The 15,489-nt window shown below is 41.3% G+C and overlaps 1 protein-coding gene across 1 annotated transcript; it reads left to right on the top strand.

Moving 5' to 3' along the window:
• The first annotated feature begins 7,953 nt into the window (after nucleotides 1-7,953).
• Nucleotides 7,954-14,496, top strand: TAF9B (TATA-box binding protein associated factor 9b). The gene is made up of 7 exons (XM_065411045.1): nucleotides 7,954-8,009; nucleotides 9,203-9,284; nucleotides 10,888-11,024; nucleotides 11,106-11,240; nucleotides 12,312-12,393; nucleotides 13,185-13,298; nucleotides 14,140-14,496. The coding sequence occupies exons 1-7, from the start codon at nucleotides 7,959-7,961 to the stop codon at nucleotides 14,301-14,303; spliced, it is 765 nt and encodes a 254-aa protein (XP_065267117.1). The 5' UTR covers nucleotides 7,954-7,958; the 3' UTR covers nucleotides 14,304-14,496.
• Nucleotides 14,497-15,489: the final 993 nt, after the last annotated feature.

Below are 15,489 nucleotides of genomic sequence, written 5' to 3'. Positions count from 1 at the left end.
AGTTGGATTTATAGGTGGTCTTTGCCAGAGGCAGAGAGAAGGTAAGCTTCATTTGCAATATGGAACATCAATTTTAATGACGCAGAATCTGAGCAAAAAGTTCTTTTTACTAGCATGTCCCCAGCCAAGTGTAGACGTCTGACATGTGTCACAATTTCTGAGGAGAGCATTTTGGGTACTTTGATCTTTTAGTGCACTTCCTGTGGAGCATGGACATTACACAGACTTTTATAATAATCTATCTTCCTCCTTTTCCATCTACATACAGTTAATGACACATCATTAAATACTTAGGGAGAAAAATAGAGTGAAGCCTAACTTGTGGAAAGTAGTCATAGCTAACAGGCAGGTTAAAGAGCTCTTTGATACTGGAAACTTAATGACCACTCAGGATAATTATGTAATTTTCCATTGGCCTGTATATAGAACTGCTGTGTTTATTTAGGGCCTTTTCCCCTACATCTCCTCCACAACATATGCTGCAGGGTGAGAGGTCTGGACCAAACGTGTCTTAATAAGATAATCAAGTTAGGTGGAAACATATTTGTTTGGACATCAGTTTAAAAAATGAGACCGTGTCACTTTGATTTACTTTTAACTTCAGAAAGGATCAGTAATTATTTACTAAATGGTTGGGGGGGAGGTGTTGGTAGAGCTGTACAAAACATAAAGGAAGCCATTAGCGGCTGACTCACGGAGACTTTTAAAGGGATTTCATTCTTCACAGCTAGAAGAGAGCCATTATGCTAAATATCAGAGCTATAGTACGCTCCATATGAAAACAGGGTGCTTCACTGAGTAATCTGAGGGAACTCCTATATTCCCTGTAAATTCAAGATCAGTGAGCAGGGAAACAAGGATCCCAGAATAAATCTGTTATGTTCATTTCCTTCATAGTTTTACAACTTTTCTCCATCTTTTTTATGGCAGCCTTTCAAGTACTTGAAGATCACTATCATGTCCCCCCTTAAACTCTTCTTTTCCAAACTAAACATACCCAGTTCCTTCAGCCTTTGTTCATATGGTTTGCCTTATGATCATCCCTTTGATCAACCTTTCCAGTTTCTCCACATCTTTTCTATACATTGGTGACCAAAACTGGACACACTACTCCAGCTGAGGCCTAATCAACGACCTGTAGCGTGGTACTATCATCTTCCATGACTTGCATGCTATGCCTCTGTTAATGCAACCTAAAATTGCATGTGCTTTTTTGGCAACAGCATCGCATTGCTGACTCATGTTGAGGTTGTGATTTACCACAATTCCTAGATTCTTTTCAGCAGTGCTGCTGCCAAGCCAGTTATCCCCCAGTGTATATTTATGCATTTGGTTTTTCTTCCCTAAGTGTAACACCTTACATTTGTCTTTGTTGGATTTCATGTTGTTGTCTATAGCCTTTGTTGTCTTTCCTCTCATCCTAGCAGGATGTTTTTGTGTAATATACTAAGACTCGTGAAATTTAAATTTCTTGGACTACAATGATATAATGCAGCAACCCAAAGAATCTCAGCAGCTGCATTCTCTTTTCATCCAGAACTAATGCTGGCATATATTGGATACTGGGCTGGCCCTGGAGCTTCTTGTGCCCCACATGAGACTAGACTGCAGTGCCCTTGCCCCTATAGGACAAGCAGAGGCAGGAGTGCAAGTAGGGTGGTACCCTCCAGTATGCAATACCGGCAAGAGATTTTTAGCAGGTACAGGGTACCAGAAAGACTTGGGGCTAGCTTCCTCCCCCTCCCCCCCCAGGAGTAGAACTAGGCTAGGGAGGGCATTCATTCTTTAAATGGCTTTAACAGCACAATACATATGCTAACAAACTTAAACAAAGGCTTTGTTTAAGTTTGTTAGATGTGTGTTGTGCTGTTACATTGTTGAGGAGTCCTCAAGAGGGGTGTGGGGGAGACGGAAGGCATTTAAACAGTGTTTTTGATTCTGTTTCTCCCATTTGGTCAGAATTATCCATGACATCCATACTGCGTCACATCAAGTCCAAATCATTAGAGGAATGCCTCTGCTTGCACTGACCAGAGGATGTTTGGATTTTGATGTCATCCCAATTCTGCATGAGGAATCAGGTGTTGTCCCCAGTGTACATAGAATTCTTCTTTGCAGCCAAACTAGTCTAACATGCATTTTGTTAACTGGAACTGGAGCAGCAAAACATAGAAAACAAATGCCTCATTTTCCAGCTTTGTGGGTGAGAGAACTATAAGTAAAGATTATAATGTCAGACACTGATGGCCTTAAACCAGCTGCCTCAAGAATCTGCCAAGAACTTTGCTGAAACTATGTTCCTCATCTTAGCAATGGAGCTAGGACTTATCACACAACTGCCCACCTTTATTTGAAAGAAGCTCCTTCTGAGCTGACAGCTGAGGCATTGTCAGTTTCATCCAGAACAATTTCCAAACTTGGAACCTAACCCTGAAAACCCTTAATCATTTGATCAATCCCATTGAAGACAATGGGACTATTTGCATGACTATGGACCACTTTTGTGGACTGGTAAGAGTTTCAAGAATCTGTTCTTATAAAGGAAGTTGAATCCCCCATTGAAATGCAATGTTTGGGTACAATACCATAAAGCAGTTTAGGATACAGTTCTACTTAAAATTTGTCTTTTAATAAGTCATACATATGCTGAAATGGCTCCTCACCCAACTCCCATATTCCATATAAACAGACTGAATACTACATATGTGGGAGGAAAGTGAGTAGTTAAGCAGGGGAGTGTCAGAGGGGATGGGGAGAGCGTGGGGGCCCTGGGCTGAGGGTAGGGTGGGGAGGAGTCACATGAAGGAGGGGAGGTCATGTGCCCCCCTTGTGTCCCTCCCATGAGTGCAGTACCATCAAGAAATGATTTCTACTTGCACCACTGATGCAGAGGACAGATACTGATAGACATTTTCATTGACAAACTTAAAACAACAGCTCCCAGTTGTACCATCTCCCATGCTGATTTCCATGCAAAAATCTGGGCATGGAGCACTCCTCCCTCCTTGGAGCTCCAGTGGAGGAGTGTCTGTAAGAGGTTAAGGAGGTGATGGGAGAGCCAGATGGATAGTAGAGCTGCATTTGTGTGGTTGCTCATCAGGTGGTTGGTTCCATGCTTTGAAAAGTCACACATCATTAGCACATATGAGAACATTCGTTTTGCATTGAAATTAAAATGATGGCCACATCTGAGTGTTTTGACTCTTGGTGATAACTTAAATTCCTTCCTCTCTACCTTCCAAGGATTTGTTCAGCAATGTACATGCTAATCCACATTCTCTGCAGTTCAGTTCCTTGCTTTAATTTGGTTTTCAATGTCAAGAATACATTCCATAGCAAAAAACTGTCATCAAGGCAGAACATTGTAAGGCTGAGTGCCAGTATGCTTTCAGCTAGTGCAGGGGATGAAATGACATGAGCCCAGGGATCTAACTGCAGATCAGTTTGCACGATCAGGAACTATGGGCTTAATCCTGCTTCCCCTGAAATAATTGGGAGTTGTTACATTGATGTAAATGGGAGTCGATGGTTTCAAACACTGGCTGGGAGGGGAAAAAGAGGATGAGGGTAACAGCAATAAGATCATGATGTGGCTTTTGCTGCTAATACTCATGTGAGATTATGAACACAAAAATGTAAAGCAATGCCTTCAGTACAGTTGCATTTTCTCCTATATAGTTGTTACAAATAAACACCCCTCAACATTTAATTTCAACATTTACAGCTGTCGCCAGTACTAGTAATGAAATATCATGTACTGCTGTAACGCAGTGAAGACAAGTGATCCAGTGGTTAATGTGCTCGCCTGGAACATTGGAGACCAACTGTGTTCAAGTCCTTGCCTGGCTACAGGCTAGCCTGTGTGACCTCAGGCTAGTTAACTAGTCTCTCTGTGCCTCACTCCCCTCTGTATCATAAGGCTGGAAGGGACCTTGTAAGGTCAATTAATCCAGCTCCTGTGCTGAGATACAGCAGAGTAAACCTAGACTTTCCCAGACAGCTGTTTGTCTAACTTGTTCTTAAAAAAAACTCCAGTCACAGGGATTCAACTACCTCCCTCAGAAGCCTATTCCAATACTTAACTAGCCTTAAAGTTAGAAAGTTTTTCCTAAAACTCTAACCTAAATTTACTTCACTGCAGATTAAACTGATTACTTTTTGTCCTGCATTCAGTGCTGTGGAGAACAATTGATCACTGTCCTCTTTACAACAGCCCTTAACATAGGTGAAGATAGTTAATAGGTCCACCCTCACTCTTTTATCATTTTTGTTGCTCTCCCGGGCTCTCTCCAATTTGGCCACATGTTGCCTAAAGTGTGGTGCCCAGAATTGGAGATACTGTAGTATTAATGCTGAACAGACTGGGACAATTACCTCCCCTGTGTTACCATAAGTCTGTTAATACAGCCCAAAATGATACTAGCCTTTTTCGTAGTTGCATCACATGGTTGTCTCATATTCCATTTGTGATCCACTCTAACCCCCAGATCCTTTTCTGCAGTACTACTGCATAGCCAGCCAGTTATTCCCCAGATATGGGGATAATAGTATTTCCCTACCTTATAGGGCTGTTGTGAGTTGCTCAGATGCTACAGTAATGGGGTCAAATAAGTACTTAAGAGAGTACAGAAATGAGACATTCAGCCAGTCGTCTAATAGGAAAATGTCTTCCTCAAAGTAAAGAAAAAAGCACACTGAAAGGGGGAAATTGCTAATGCATTCCATTTAGGGGAAATATGTCCCCAACCCTTCTTCCTGTTCAGCACCATTATCTATGATTCCCAGGAGACTGCGGCTTCAACTTGTGCTGTGGGCCTCTAAATTTCACACACTTGTTTGCTTTAGTATATAAATGAACAGACAGCAAGAGCTACATTATACAATATTCATGCTGTCTCCAGGATACAGCCTCTCTTTTTGTACCACTCACATCATTTTTCACAGCTTGAACATAATGTAAGTGGTAAAGGTGACTTTCATGGAAAATTATAAGATAAATAATGGTGGTTCTTGCTTTCTTTCTTGTTAAATTAATACATGAGTAATTAATTAATACAATTAAGGGTCTGCAAATTCTGTGAGAGAGGTGGCCCTGTGCAGAGCGCCACAATGGTGTGGATGGCATCCCTCATCTTTAATATAGAGAGCTGCCTGCTCCGCTTAAATCCACTGAGCTAATAATGGAACCAGGCATGCTAGGATTTGTCATTGCCACAGAGCCTGACTCCATAGCAAGAGAAGAGGGTGGCAGTCTTCTCTATTGCCTGCATATTAGGTGTGGGCCTTGGGTTCCTGGCCAGGCTGTCAGATAGGAAAAGTTTGGAGCCCCAAATCACAGTTTTGTAGGGAAATATTGCTACCCCTTTTGACCTGAGTGGTTAACTAAAATTGGGGTTTAGTGGGTTGTTGTCATTAGGAGAAACTGATGAAAGTGTCACGTATGTCGTTGTTTCCCTGACCACAGTAGAAATCAAATGGCAGGAGACAGTTTATTTCCTCACAGGTCCAACCCCCTTTCCAGCCAGCACTCCACCCAAAAATTCCCTCCCTAGGCTTTTCTCAGGGTCAAGTATGAGAGCTTCTCTGGCTTTGTCTAAGACTTCTTTGCATGCTCCTGTGGTGCTTCTGCCTTCTATTACAAACACACAGATGTAATCAATTCAATCCCCTGCCCTGTACTTACATTCAGCCCCTAGTGAAACTCCTCTGCCCACACAGTTAGTTCAGATTCCTGAATGGCCTTAAATGCAACCTATGCTTTAGGCACTGGCAACTATTGTTTCAACTATCTCTAAACTAAAGGGTATTTAATTGTTCCCACATTTAGCCTGAAAGGAAGGAAGCTGCCCACTATCTTCTACAAGCGTCTCCCCCCTTCCGCAGAATAACAATGTGTTTTTAAAAATATAAGTAATTCTGTGCTTGTTTGCACAATGTTCTTCCAGCTCGCAGTCCTTTCATAGTAATGCTGGTGTCAGAGTTCTGGGACGTAGATAGAGAGGTTAATGGAGTTTGACCCACAGTGACCACATGCCCCTAAATTGTCCCGGGGCAGCCCATCCCCACACCACCTTGAATGCGTGGCTCCACAACAGCCCAGACTGATCATGGACCTCACTTATTCCATCTTGAATCATCCACAGATGGTCCTGCCCCAAATTGCACTGCCTCTTGATGGTGACTTGGAGTAGCAACCTCCCCCCCCAATCACTTCCCCTCTGAGCCCAGAATGATTTTCCCCTTCCCTCCTACTTTCAACAGTAATGTAGAGAAGGGAGGACAAAGTCCACATGGTCCCATTCTGCCCCCATGCCTCCAGAGAGGCTCTGTCAGGCATTGGTAACCCTCCCAAGGTGGTGGTGAAACTTGGTCCATAGTTCCTACTGAATCAGGCACAAAAGCAAAAATGTGTAAGTGCCCTAAACATTCTCAATCCTGTAAACATGTTTCACTTTGCATGTATGAGTGGTTCCACTGAAGTCAACAAGACTACTCTTGTGCATAAACTTATGCATATGTATAAGTATTTGGTGGATCAGTACCTAAGGTAAGTGAATACACACAAACCTACACACATCAAGTTGCAAGATTTGGACCTATAAAGAGAAAGCCAAAAGGCAATGGATAGAGATACACCATATACACAGAGTGATCGGGCTGGTGGCAGACATCTCATATTAGCTCAAGATTGTTTTTTATTTGTCTTAATTTTCTGAACAATTGCCCTTGCTGATAGGAATACATTTTTTTTAAAAAAATCACTTTTTGCCTAATTTCTAATTTTTCAAGTGAATGCTTATTAATTGCCCTTGCCTGGTCCATATTTAATATTTGCCCAATTTCTCTTTTAGAATTTCATTCATCACTGTTGTCTGTTCCATTTTATGATACTTTTGCCTATTTTCTAGCAAATTTACCAGAAGCTCGGAATGGGCGACAGGGGATGGATCACTTATGATTACCTGTTCTGTTCATTTGGCACCTGGCATTGGCCACTGTCAGACTAGATGGACCTTTGGTCAGACCCAGTATGGCTATTCTTATGTCAATATATTTGCCTTTTGCATGTGTGGGAGAAAAGAAGGAAGGAAGGCAGGCATTTATTTGTGGTTTTATTTATTTTGCAGACCTCTGCTCAGTTTTATTTTCTCCCACAACAGTCTGTACAAGCGTCTCATTGCTTGGTAGGAATCCTGACCCTCCTCTAGCTCCCCCAAACTCATGTCATCTAGCACTGCCAACTCTTGTGCTTTTATTGCAAATTGTATGATTGTTGATATATTTCTGAAAGCCCCAGCTCCTGGAGGCATGTGATTAGGTGAGGATCTCAGCTTTCCTTATTAGAAAAACCTGAATATGTGACACAAGAGCAGGCCAAAGGCTCAGACACCATTAGGCAAATCAAATGAGGCCTTCGTTTACTAATTTTTAAGTACGATTTGGAGGGCCCCACTCGTTATTTTTAGACACTTGGGGTCGCCAACACTAGCGACCAACCACAGCAATAAAAAAGGCACGAGTCGGGCGACCCGAAACCATGAGACTGGCTTTACAAACAGCCACCAGGCTCCTTCCAAAGCCGAGCACTCGGGGTTCCCCGCCTGAGCCCTCAGCCCACCCTGGGGCATCCCCGCGGCCGAGCCCGGCGCGCCACCAGGCCTGGACCCTCGCGTTCCAAGCAGCAGCGGAGATGCTCGCGCTGCACCCCGGGAGCTGGGTCCTGCCGCTCCTACAGAGCCGCGGTCTCACGGCTTCTGGCTTTACCGCGCACCCAGGGACGCGCAGCCCCCAGCGCACCGCTGAAAGGCAAGTTCTACTGCCGCCCTGACACGCCACGGCGCATGCCCAAAAGGAACGTGCGGAGGCGCTTGCGCATGTTCACTAGCACACGGGGGGGAAGGAAGGGCGGTTCTTCACACGGCAGCCCCGGAAATAAGCAGGTCAGCTGACCGGAAGCAATGGAGCAAAGCAAGATGGCGTCTCCCAAGAGCGCGCCTAAGGATGCTCAGGTAGCTGGGGGCTCCCAGTGGGGGCGTCGCGGGCCGGGGTGGGCGGAGGGCTCGGCGGGGCGGCGGCTTCGGGGTGTCCTCGCTGCGGCCGGCCGGGTCCTGTGCGCGGCTGCTGCTCAGGCGAAGGAGCGCTGAGAAGCTGGGGCTCTAGCCTCTAAGCAAAGTGTGCCCAGCTCCTTGCGCTCTTGGCAGGGGGAGGTTAGCGCCTGATCACTAAGGCTGGGAAGGCATTGCAGTGGAATCTAGCATGTTCAGGCTTGGCCCACTGCCCTTACAAACACATCAGGAGTACGATCTGATCTGTGGCCATGAAAACATACTTGGAAACTTTCTGGGTGGAAGTGCAAACGTTCTCAATGCTCCTGCCAAGCATATAAACCAATTGGGGGGGGGGACTTGTGCTCGCATCAAAAAAAAGGTTGTTTCTATGTTAATCATCCCAGCTTAATTAAGCAAAATTTACAAGCCATTAAAAATGCTGCTGTTGTTTTCCGTGCTGTATCTCTTAATCACACCTTTAGTTTTGAGGACCTCCTTCCAGACCTTGGGTCATGGTTTACGGGACTCTTTTGAACAATTGTTAAATAAATTCTTTTCTTTCTTTTCTTTCTATGTGTTATCTGGATAATAATACAATGTGCCAAATGCCTGTGTAATGCTATAATCAAAAGCTCTGCTGTCCATAAAAAAAACCCAGTATCTGTCCCTCCAGCTTAATTGCAAATTGCGAAACGAGCCTGACAATTTTTGAATTTGTCAGGCCCGAAGGGGGGACTGTAAAAGTTACTAGTGACCCCCCTTAACAGAGCAGCCTTTATGTCAACCAGTGGCCATTAGGGGAAAGCACACTTCAAGTACACAGTAGCCTGAACTTTTCAACTGTCTTCCCTTTCAAGGCCTTAAGGTAGTTAGAGCTGGTCCCAAGCTGGTTTTCACTGACCAAATAGCAAAAGCACGGGTCTAACAACCACCAATCAAGTGTTAACACGGCAAGGGCCTTTGTCTGAACGTGTATAAAAAAATCTGTAAAATGTGTGTAAAACAAAGTTTTTGTACCAAGGTGCAAAGCTCTCCTTTCTTCTGCAAAATAAAGCAACTCTTCCTTATCCTTGTCTGGCTGTTATTGGCTCTCAGCTAGGTGGACCCGATATTTCGGTAACAGACTCACGCTGTGTTTCTCTTCCCAAACGCAGGTTATGGCCCAGATCCTGAAGGACATGGGGATCACGGAGTATGAACCCCGGGTTATCAATCAGATGTTGGAATTTGCATACAGTAAGTTGTCAACGTGCTAAATACAGAACATGCTGCGCTGCCTTTCCAGGTGTGACCTCCCCTAGGTGGTACTGGGCACCTCTCTCACACAGGCTATTGCAGAAGTGGAGGGGCTTTGGAGAAAGTCAGTTAGGATGATCAAAGGCCTGGGAAAACGAGACCAATAAGAGGGACTGTTTAAGTATGTACAGTAATGAATGGTACAGAGAAGGAAGTTCAGGAGTGCCTGCCTGTGTGTCTTAGCATAGGAGAATAGGTGGATGTTCAGTTAAATTGCATTGACCTGCTAAACCCAGGGTTGTGAGTTCAATCCTTGAGGGGGCCATTTAGGGAACTGGGGTAAAAATCTGTCTGGGGATTGGTCCTGTTTTGAGCAGGGGGTTGGACTAGATGACCTCCTAAGGTCCCTTCCAAACCTGATATTCTATGATAAATTAAAAAGTGGAAAGTTGAAAACCAATAAAAGAAAAGATGTTTGCACATGACTTGTAATTAAGTTGTAGAATTAATTGCCATGGGAGATCATTGTGGTCAAGAACTTATCAAGATTCAGAAGGTGATTGGATATTAATAGGGATAGAAAGAATATCCAGAGTTATCAGTAATGACAATAAAACTTTAGTAAACCTTGTGTTTCAGGGTTTAAACCAATTTCTGATTAGCAGAGATTTTTTTTGTTTTTTTTTTAATGGAGATATACCTATCTCAGAGCTGGAAGGGACCCTGAAAGGTCATCGAGTCCAGCCCCCTGCCTTCACTAGCAGGACCAAGTACTTATTTTGCACCAGATTCCTAAGTGGCCCCCTCAAGGATTGAACTCACAACCCTGGGTTTAGCAGACCAATGCTCAAACCACTGAGCTATCCCTCCCCCCAATCAGGATGATTTTATGTCATTGTCTGAAGCATCTGGTTCTGGACACTTGTAGACAAAATACTGGGCTAGGTGGACTGCTGGTCTGATCCACTGTGGCAGTTTCCGTGTTCCTAACTCTCCAACGTATGTCACAGAAAAAAAAAATTGGATGTTTAGAAGATTTGTGGCGCAGTGTGTTGCTGCTGTACAGTTTCACCTGTGGAATTTTTGGCTCCAATCTTAGCATGAGAACAAAAGTAAAAATGAGTGCATTGCCATTTAAAAAAAAATTATATTAAAAACCCACCACATTATTTGGCACAATTTGCAGATGTTGCTGATGAGATGCCCTGGACTGTGGCACAAGTGGGAGCTATATTGCATGCTAGGCTTCATGTACATAAACAAATGTTTGATAGAAAAACCATGAACTGTCTTGCACAAGTCATTGCTATTAGATTTTCAGTAAGCACAATTGTTTTAAAAAAATGTTTTGAAGGAAAAGAGGAACTAAATAAAACTAGATGGTATTTAAGGATTTATTTTTGTCACACTTAATAAATGTATTGTTGATTGTGACGAGATAGATTGATCTTTTGTTTCATAGAATGTGTGTCAGGAAATAATTTTCTTGCATAGCTTCTGGAAAACATGTAGAGTACATGAACTTTTACTACATTTTTGTGAAAAGAGGTTGCTATTTTTTTAGACATGTTCAGGGGGAGATATTCTGTTTTGTTCTTCAAAGGGTATGTGACTACTATATTGGAAGATGCAAAAATTTACTCAAGTCATGCTAAGAAGTCCAGTGTTGATGCAGATGATGTGAGACTAGCAATCCAGTGTCGAACAGACCAGTCATTTACCTCTCCTCCCCCAAGAGATGTAAGTAAAGCTTATTCAGAGTATCGTAACATAACAAAAGAACGTGGGTATTGATAACTATTTCCCCTTTCCTCCCCCTAGTTTTTGCTAGATATTGCAAGACAAAAGAATCAGACCCCACTGCCATTGATAAAGCCGTATTCTGGACCCAGACTGCCACCTGATAGATACTGTTTAACAGCTCCAAATTACAGACTTAAGTCCTTGCAAAAAAAGGTAAGAGTTTTATGAGCCAAATGGGATTTTTGTTTGATAATGACATTTTATTAAACGTGATGCTCAAATTATTCAGTTTTTCTCAAGGTACGAACATAGGTGCACATACTAGTAGAGATCTCTGGGTGCTAAAGTATATTGAAATTAATTCTGGCAGATATTCTTTCCACCAGTTACCTTTTAATATTGTGTGTAAAAGAGGCTGTGTTGTTTAATGGTTAGCACAAAGGATTTCAGGTTAGGTGTATCCTGCTGGACCATTCAGTCAGCTCAGCTGGAATATTGGGTAAAAGGCAGAAAGTCATTGAAAATCAGACACAGAATCTGAACAAAGCTTTCCTGGATAAACAAATTGCTAAAGTGAAGACTTCTCCTTTGGTTAGATTCTTTTTGCATAGGCCAGAGCAAGGGCTTAGTATACTGAAAAAGCAAATCAAAATAAATTGTATTGCTTCTTATTAATGTAATAGTAGTATTTGTGGTCACATATACAGTGAATAGTACTGAAAATTATTGTATTACTCAAAACTAGCCATGCAGTTTCAGTATAAATGATTGGTTAGTATCTGTAACTACAATATTAAAATTGGTTAGTGCTACCACAATATTAAAACACTGCTATAACTGTAGCAACACTTCCCTTGTAAACACTACGCAGGTAACAAATTTCATCCTGAGCCAAAACAAAGTTTAGAAGGCCTTAGTCTGTAAATGGTGTGTTTAAAATTAAATATTTAATGTAATTTCTTTTACACGTGTATAACTCAAACCGCTTAAGTTTTTGAAAAGGCAGGGATTTTGTACTTTGTGCATAAGTATGGTGGATTAGTGGTTCCACAAGGCATTTCTGCTGGGATGTAGCTCACAGTGTGAGGAGTTTGAGAAACTGTCCCAGTGGGTAAATTCTGTGACATAAGTGTTGCATTGCAATAGGCTGTGCATGATCACGTGTTCATATTTTGTTACTCTTCCATACTTGCAGAGCGTACATATGCGATCATAGAAATAATCAATGATTCTTAACACTGAAATGGTGGTTCTAATCTGAATGCATATATTCTCTCTCTACAGGTCACTTCCTCTGCGGGAAGAATAACAGTACCCCGACTAAGTGTTGGTGCTGTAAGTAGTAGACCTAGCACGCCTACGTTAGGTAAGAGAGAGCTCAGTTAGGGTTTGCCATGTTGACCTTGCTTAGAAAAAACTCAAAACCTATGGAACAGTTCTGAATTTTGAAGAATATTCTTACATGTTAAAAACCATCTTGGAGTATGTTTTTAAGGAACAATAGATAACATCCAACTCACCATTTCAATGAACTTTGATATCCTAACAACCTAATGGGTTTTTAGAAAAGTGCAATGGAAGTTCAATGAAAATAAGTTTCTCTCTAAATTACCAAAGCTAGACCATTTTTATTTAGTATCTAGGATGATGATACCATTCTTGTATTTCTGACCTGTTCTATAAAATGGAAACTTTTTCAGGAGAGAAAAATGAACTAGTTGAATGACTTTTTTAAAAATGCAAACTACATTCTGAGGAGGACTTACACCCTGAACTATAGATTGAAACAGATTTTTTTACTGACTGAGCTATTTTGAACCAGAATTTAAGTTGGGCATGTGCATTTATATACATATAACTGTGCATGTCTACCTCTGTGAGTGCATGTGTCGTGGCCAGCTGAGAGTTTCACTGTTAGTGTTCATACACAAATGTATGCATGCTGCTGCACACAGCTTACTCTGCATATCTGGCCATCATTAGGATCTAGATCAAACCTAGCTATGAAATATCAATGTATATTGATATTATTTAATAGTAATTATCTCTTTTCTATATGAAAGTAGCAAGTTCAGTTTTTGAAGACATTTTATGTAATATAAAGAGTTGTATATTTACCTGCCCTGAGTCCTCTAATGAAATCATTGTGTATTTCAGGAACTCCTTCAGCACAAACAGTAGCTGTTTCAACAAAAGTTGGCACTCCGGTATCGCTGACAGGTCAAAGGTTTACTGTACAAATCCCATCCTCTCAGACAACAGTCAAATCAGGTATAACATAAGTTACAAAACACTGATGTCTTGAGACCTACACCACTTCTTAAAAAGACCACATATTTTTGTTTTTTTATTGAGGTGCAAGAGATCTGCATGGTGGATCTAAAGGTTCTAACCCTATTAATGACCCCTGTGGTTAATGTGATGCCACATGATGGAATTTTTTTCTTCCATTTGCTCTTTTAAAAACCTAGGCACGCGCGCGCGCGCGCACACACACACACACACACACACTCTCTCTCTCTCTCTCTCTCTCTCTCTCTCTCTTGAAAAGTCAAGCACTCAGAAGGCATGAAATGCCAGAATTAAGCTTGCCTTTTCAACTTTATTTTGGTCTTCAATTCTTTAGTCTTAACATAACCAGTACAAATGTACCAAAGCCATTGTTAGTCTTACTTGACTATTGATTCACTTTCTGCTACTAAACCATTACAAATTCTCTTAATTATCTCTTTATCAGTAAAATTGTCATAGATCCTACTTCAACAAACATAAACAGCAAAAACTTCCTTTAAGGACTAAGCCTGTTTAAAAACAAGCAACCAGAGTACTAATACTAACAAAACCTGAAGGAAACAATATAGCAAATTTTCATTTAAGCTTTGCGACAAATCCACAATTATGTGATGGATACTCCAGTGAACATTATTGAAAATAAACAGGAATATTAGCATGCAGCACAACTTTCTACTTTGGGACATTACATGTCCTATAATTGGAAACTATATTTTTATTAGCTTGAAACACTAAATGCTCTTTCTATACAGGACCTGAAGTTGTATAGTGACACTGGCAGCTAATAAACACTTTATTTTCTTTTCCTTTTTAAATGCAGCAACGCCTACTACACCTACAGTTCAGAATGTTCTGATTAATCCTTCATTAATTGGATCAAAAAACATTCTGATTACTACAAATATGATATCACAGAATGCAGCCAGTGAGGCAAATCCATTGAAAAGGAAGCATGAAGATGATGACGATTATGATAATTTGTAAAGGGATTCAGTCCAGTCTCCATACTTTTTCAGAGGTGTGATTCATATTGAGTCTGATGCCGAGTTGGAACTTGCCAAAATGTTGTTCACAAATTGTGACAGAAAATGTGTAAATATTCAGAGTTAATGGAATCAGGAGAAGAATGATATTGCTAGGAGAACGGTGCTGCAATAAAAGATGTTTTTTAACCTTGTCTGTGATTCAAAATCTCTTTTGGTGCTCACTCACCATGATGTTCATTATTATTCAGGGTTTCTGTCTTGTACCAGAGTTATGTGCATTGTTCCATCTCCTCTTGACTGTCTCTCTTGTAATTCAAATAGAAATGCTTGAAGCTTTGCAGAGTGCAGTTTCTGCCAGATGCTTTTCTTACTATACTGTCTCTTCAGAGAATTTTTTAAAAGGAATCAGAGGTAGGTGTAGAATTTGAAAGGACTTTTTTTTTTTTTTTTTTAAACTAGGTTTGAAGTTAGTGTCAATTTTTAAATAACCAGAAAAAGTCTTGGTTTACTTCTTGAGAACATTCTTTTTCTGCTCCTGAGCTGCTACTCCGAATATGTCTCCTTTTAAAGTAAATAATCTCTCTCTTTAGATGAAGTGTTTTCATGCCACCCCAAATCTGGAATACCATAATTTACCTTATTGCATATTTGTTTTTTATATATCCTCTCATTCAACTGCAGCTGCCTATTAAGCTTGTCTGCAGTGATCCCTAGGTTGAGTTGCTACAAAGAATTTAGAACATCATGGGCAGGGGATGAAAAGGGGGAGGAGGGAAGTACATAACGTCAGTGGCTTTGATTTTTAACTACCTACTTCACTGCTGTTCACAGGATCCTAATGTACATAGGGATAAGAGACAGACTAACACATTTAGCCTCTGCTTTAAAACAGATGAGCAAATAGTTTTATTAAGTGTCATGTCAGTATTAACTTTCTTTGAAAAATATTCACTATAGCCACTGAAAAACTGTTGGATCGTACTATTTTATGCAAAGAGGAGGTAGTATTTCAAACAAATGATCCCCTTTTTCCTGGAATATGGTCCAACCTTTGTTACTGTGCAACTGCTTACTCTTAAGCTATGTGCAGGGGTGTAGCTGTATTGGTTCTCAGGATAACCGAGGTAATAGCTTGTATTAGACCAACTGCTGTTGATGGAGAGACAAGCTTTTGAGCTACACAG

The sequence above is a fragment of the Emys orbicularis genome, chromosome 9 (assembly GCF_028017835.1).
Source record: "Emys orbicularis isolate rEmyOrb1 chromosome 9, rEmyOrb1.hap1, whole genome shotgun sequence".
NCBI lineage: Eukaryota > Metazoa > Chordata > Testudines > Emydidae > Emys > Emys orbicularis.
This window is presented reverse-complemented; position numbering and strand designations above follow the sequence as displayed.

What these genes read in the sequence shown, in the direction of transcription:
- TAF9B (XM_065411045.1), top strand. Translation starts at nt 7,959, where the DNA reads ATGGAGCAAAGCAAGATGGCGTCTCCCAAGAGCGCGCCTAAGGATGCT. An exon ending in CCTCTCCTCCCCCAAGAGAT is followed by an intron (nt 11,025 to 11,105) that starts GTAAGTAAAGCT and finishes TCCTCCCCCTAG; the next exon opens with TTTTTGCTAGATATTGCAAG. An exon ending in TCAGACAACAGTCAAATCAG is followed by an intron (nt 13,299 to 14,139) that starts GTATAACATAAG and finishes TTTTAAATGCAG; the next exon opens with CAACGCCTACTACACCTACA.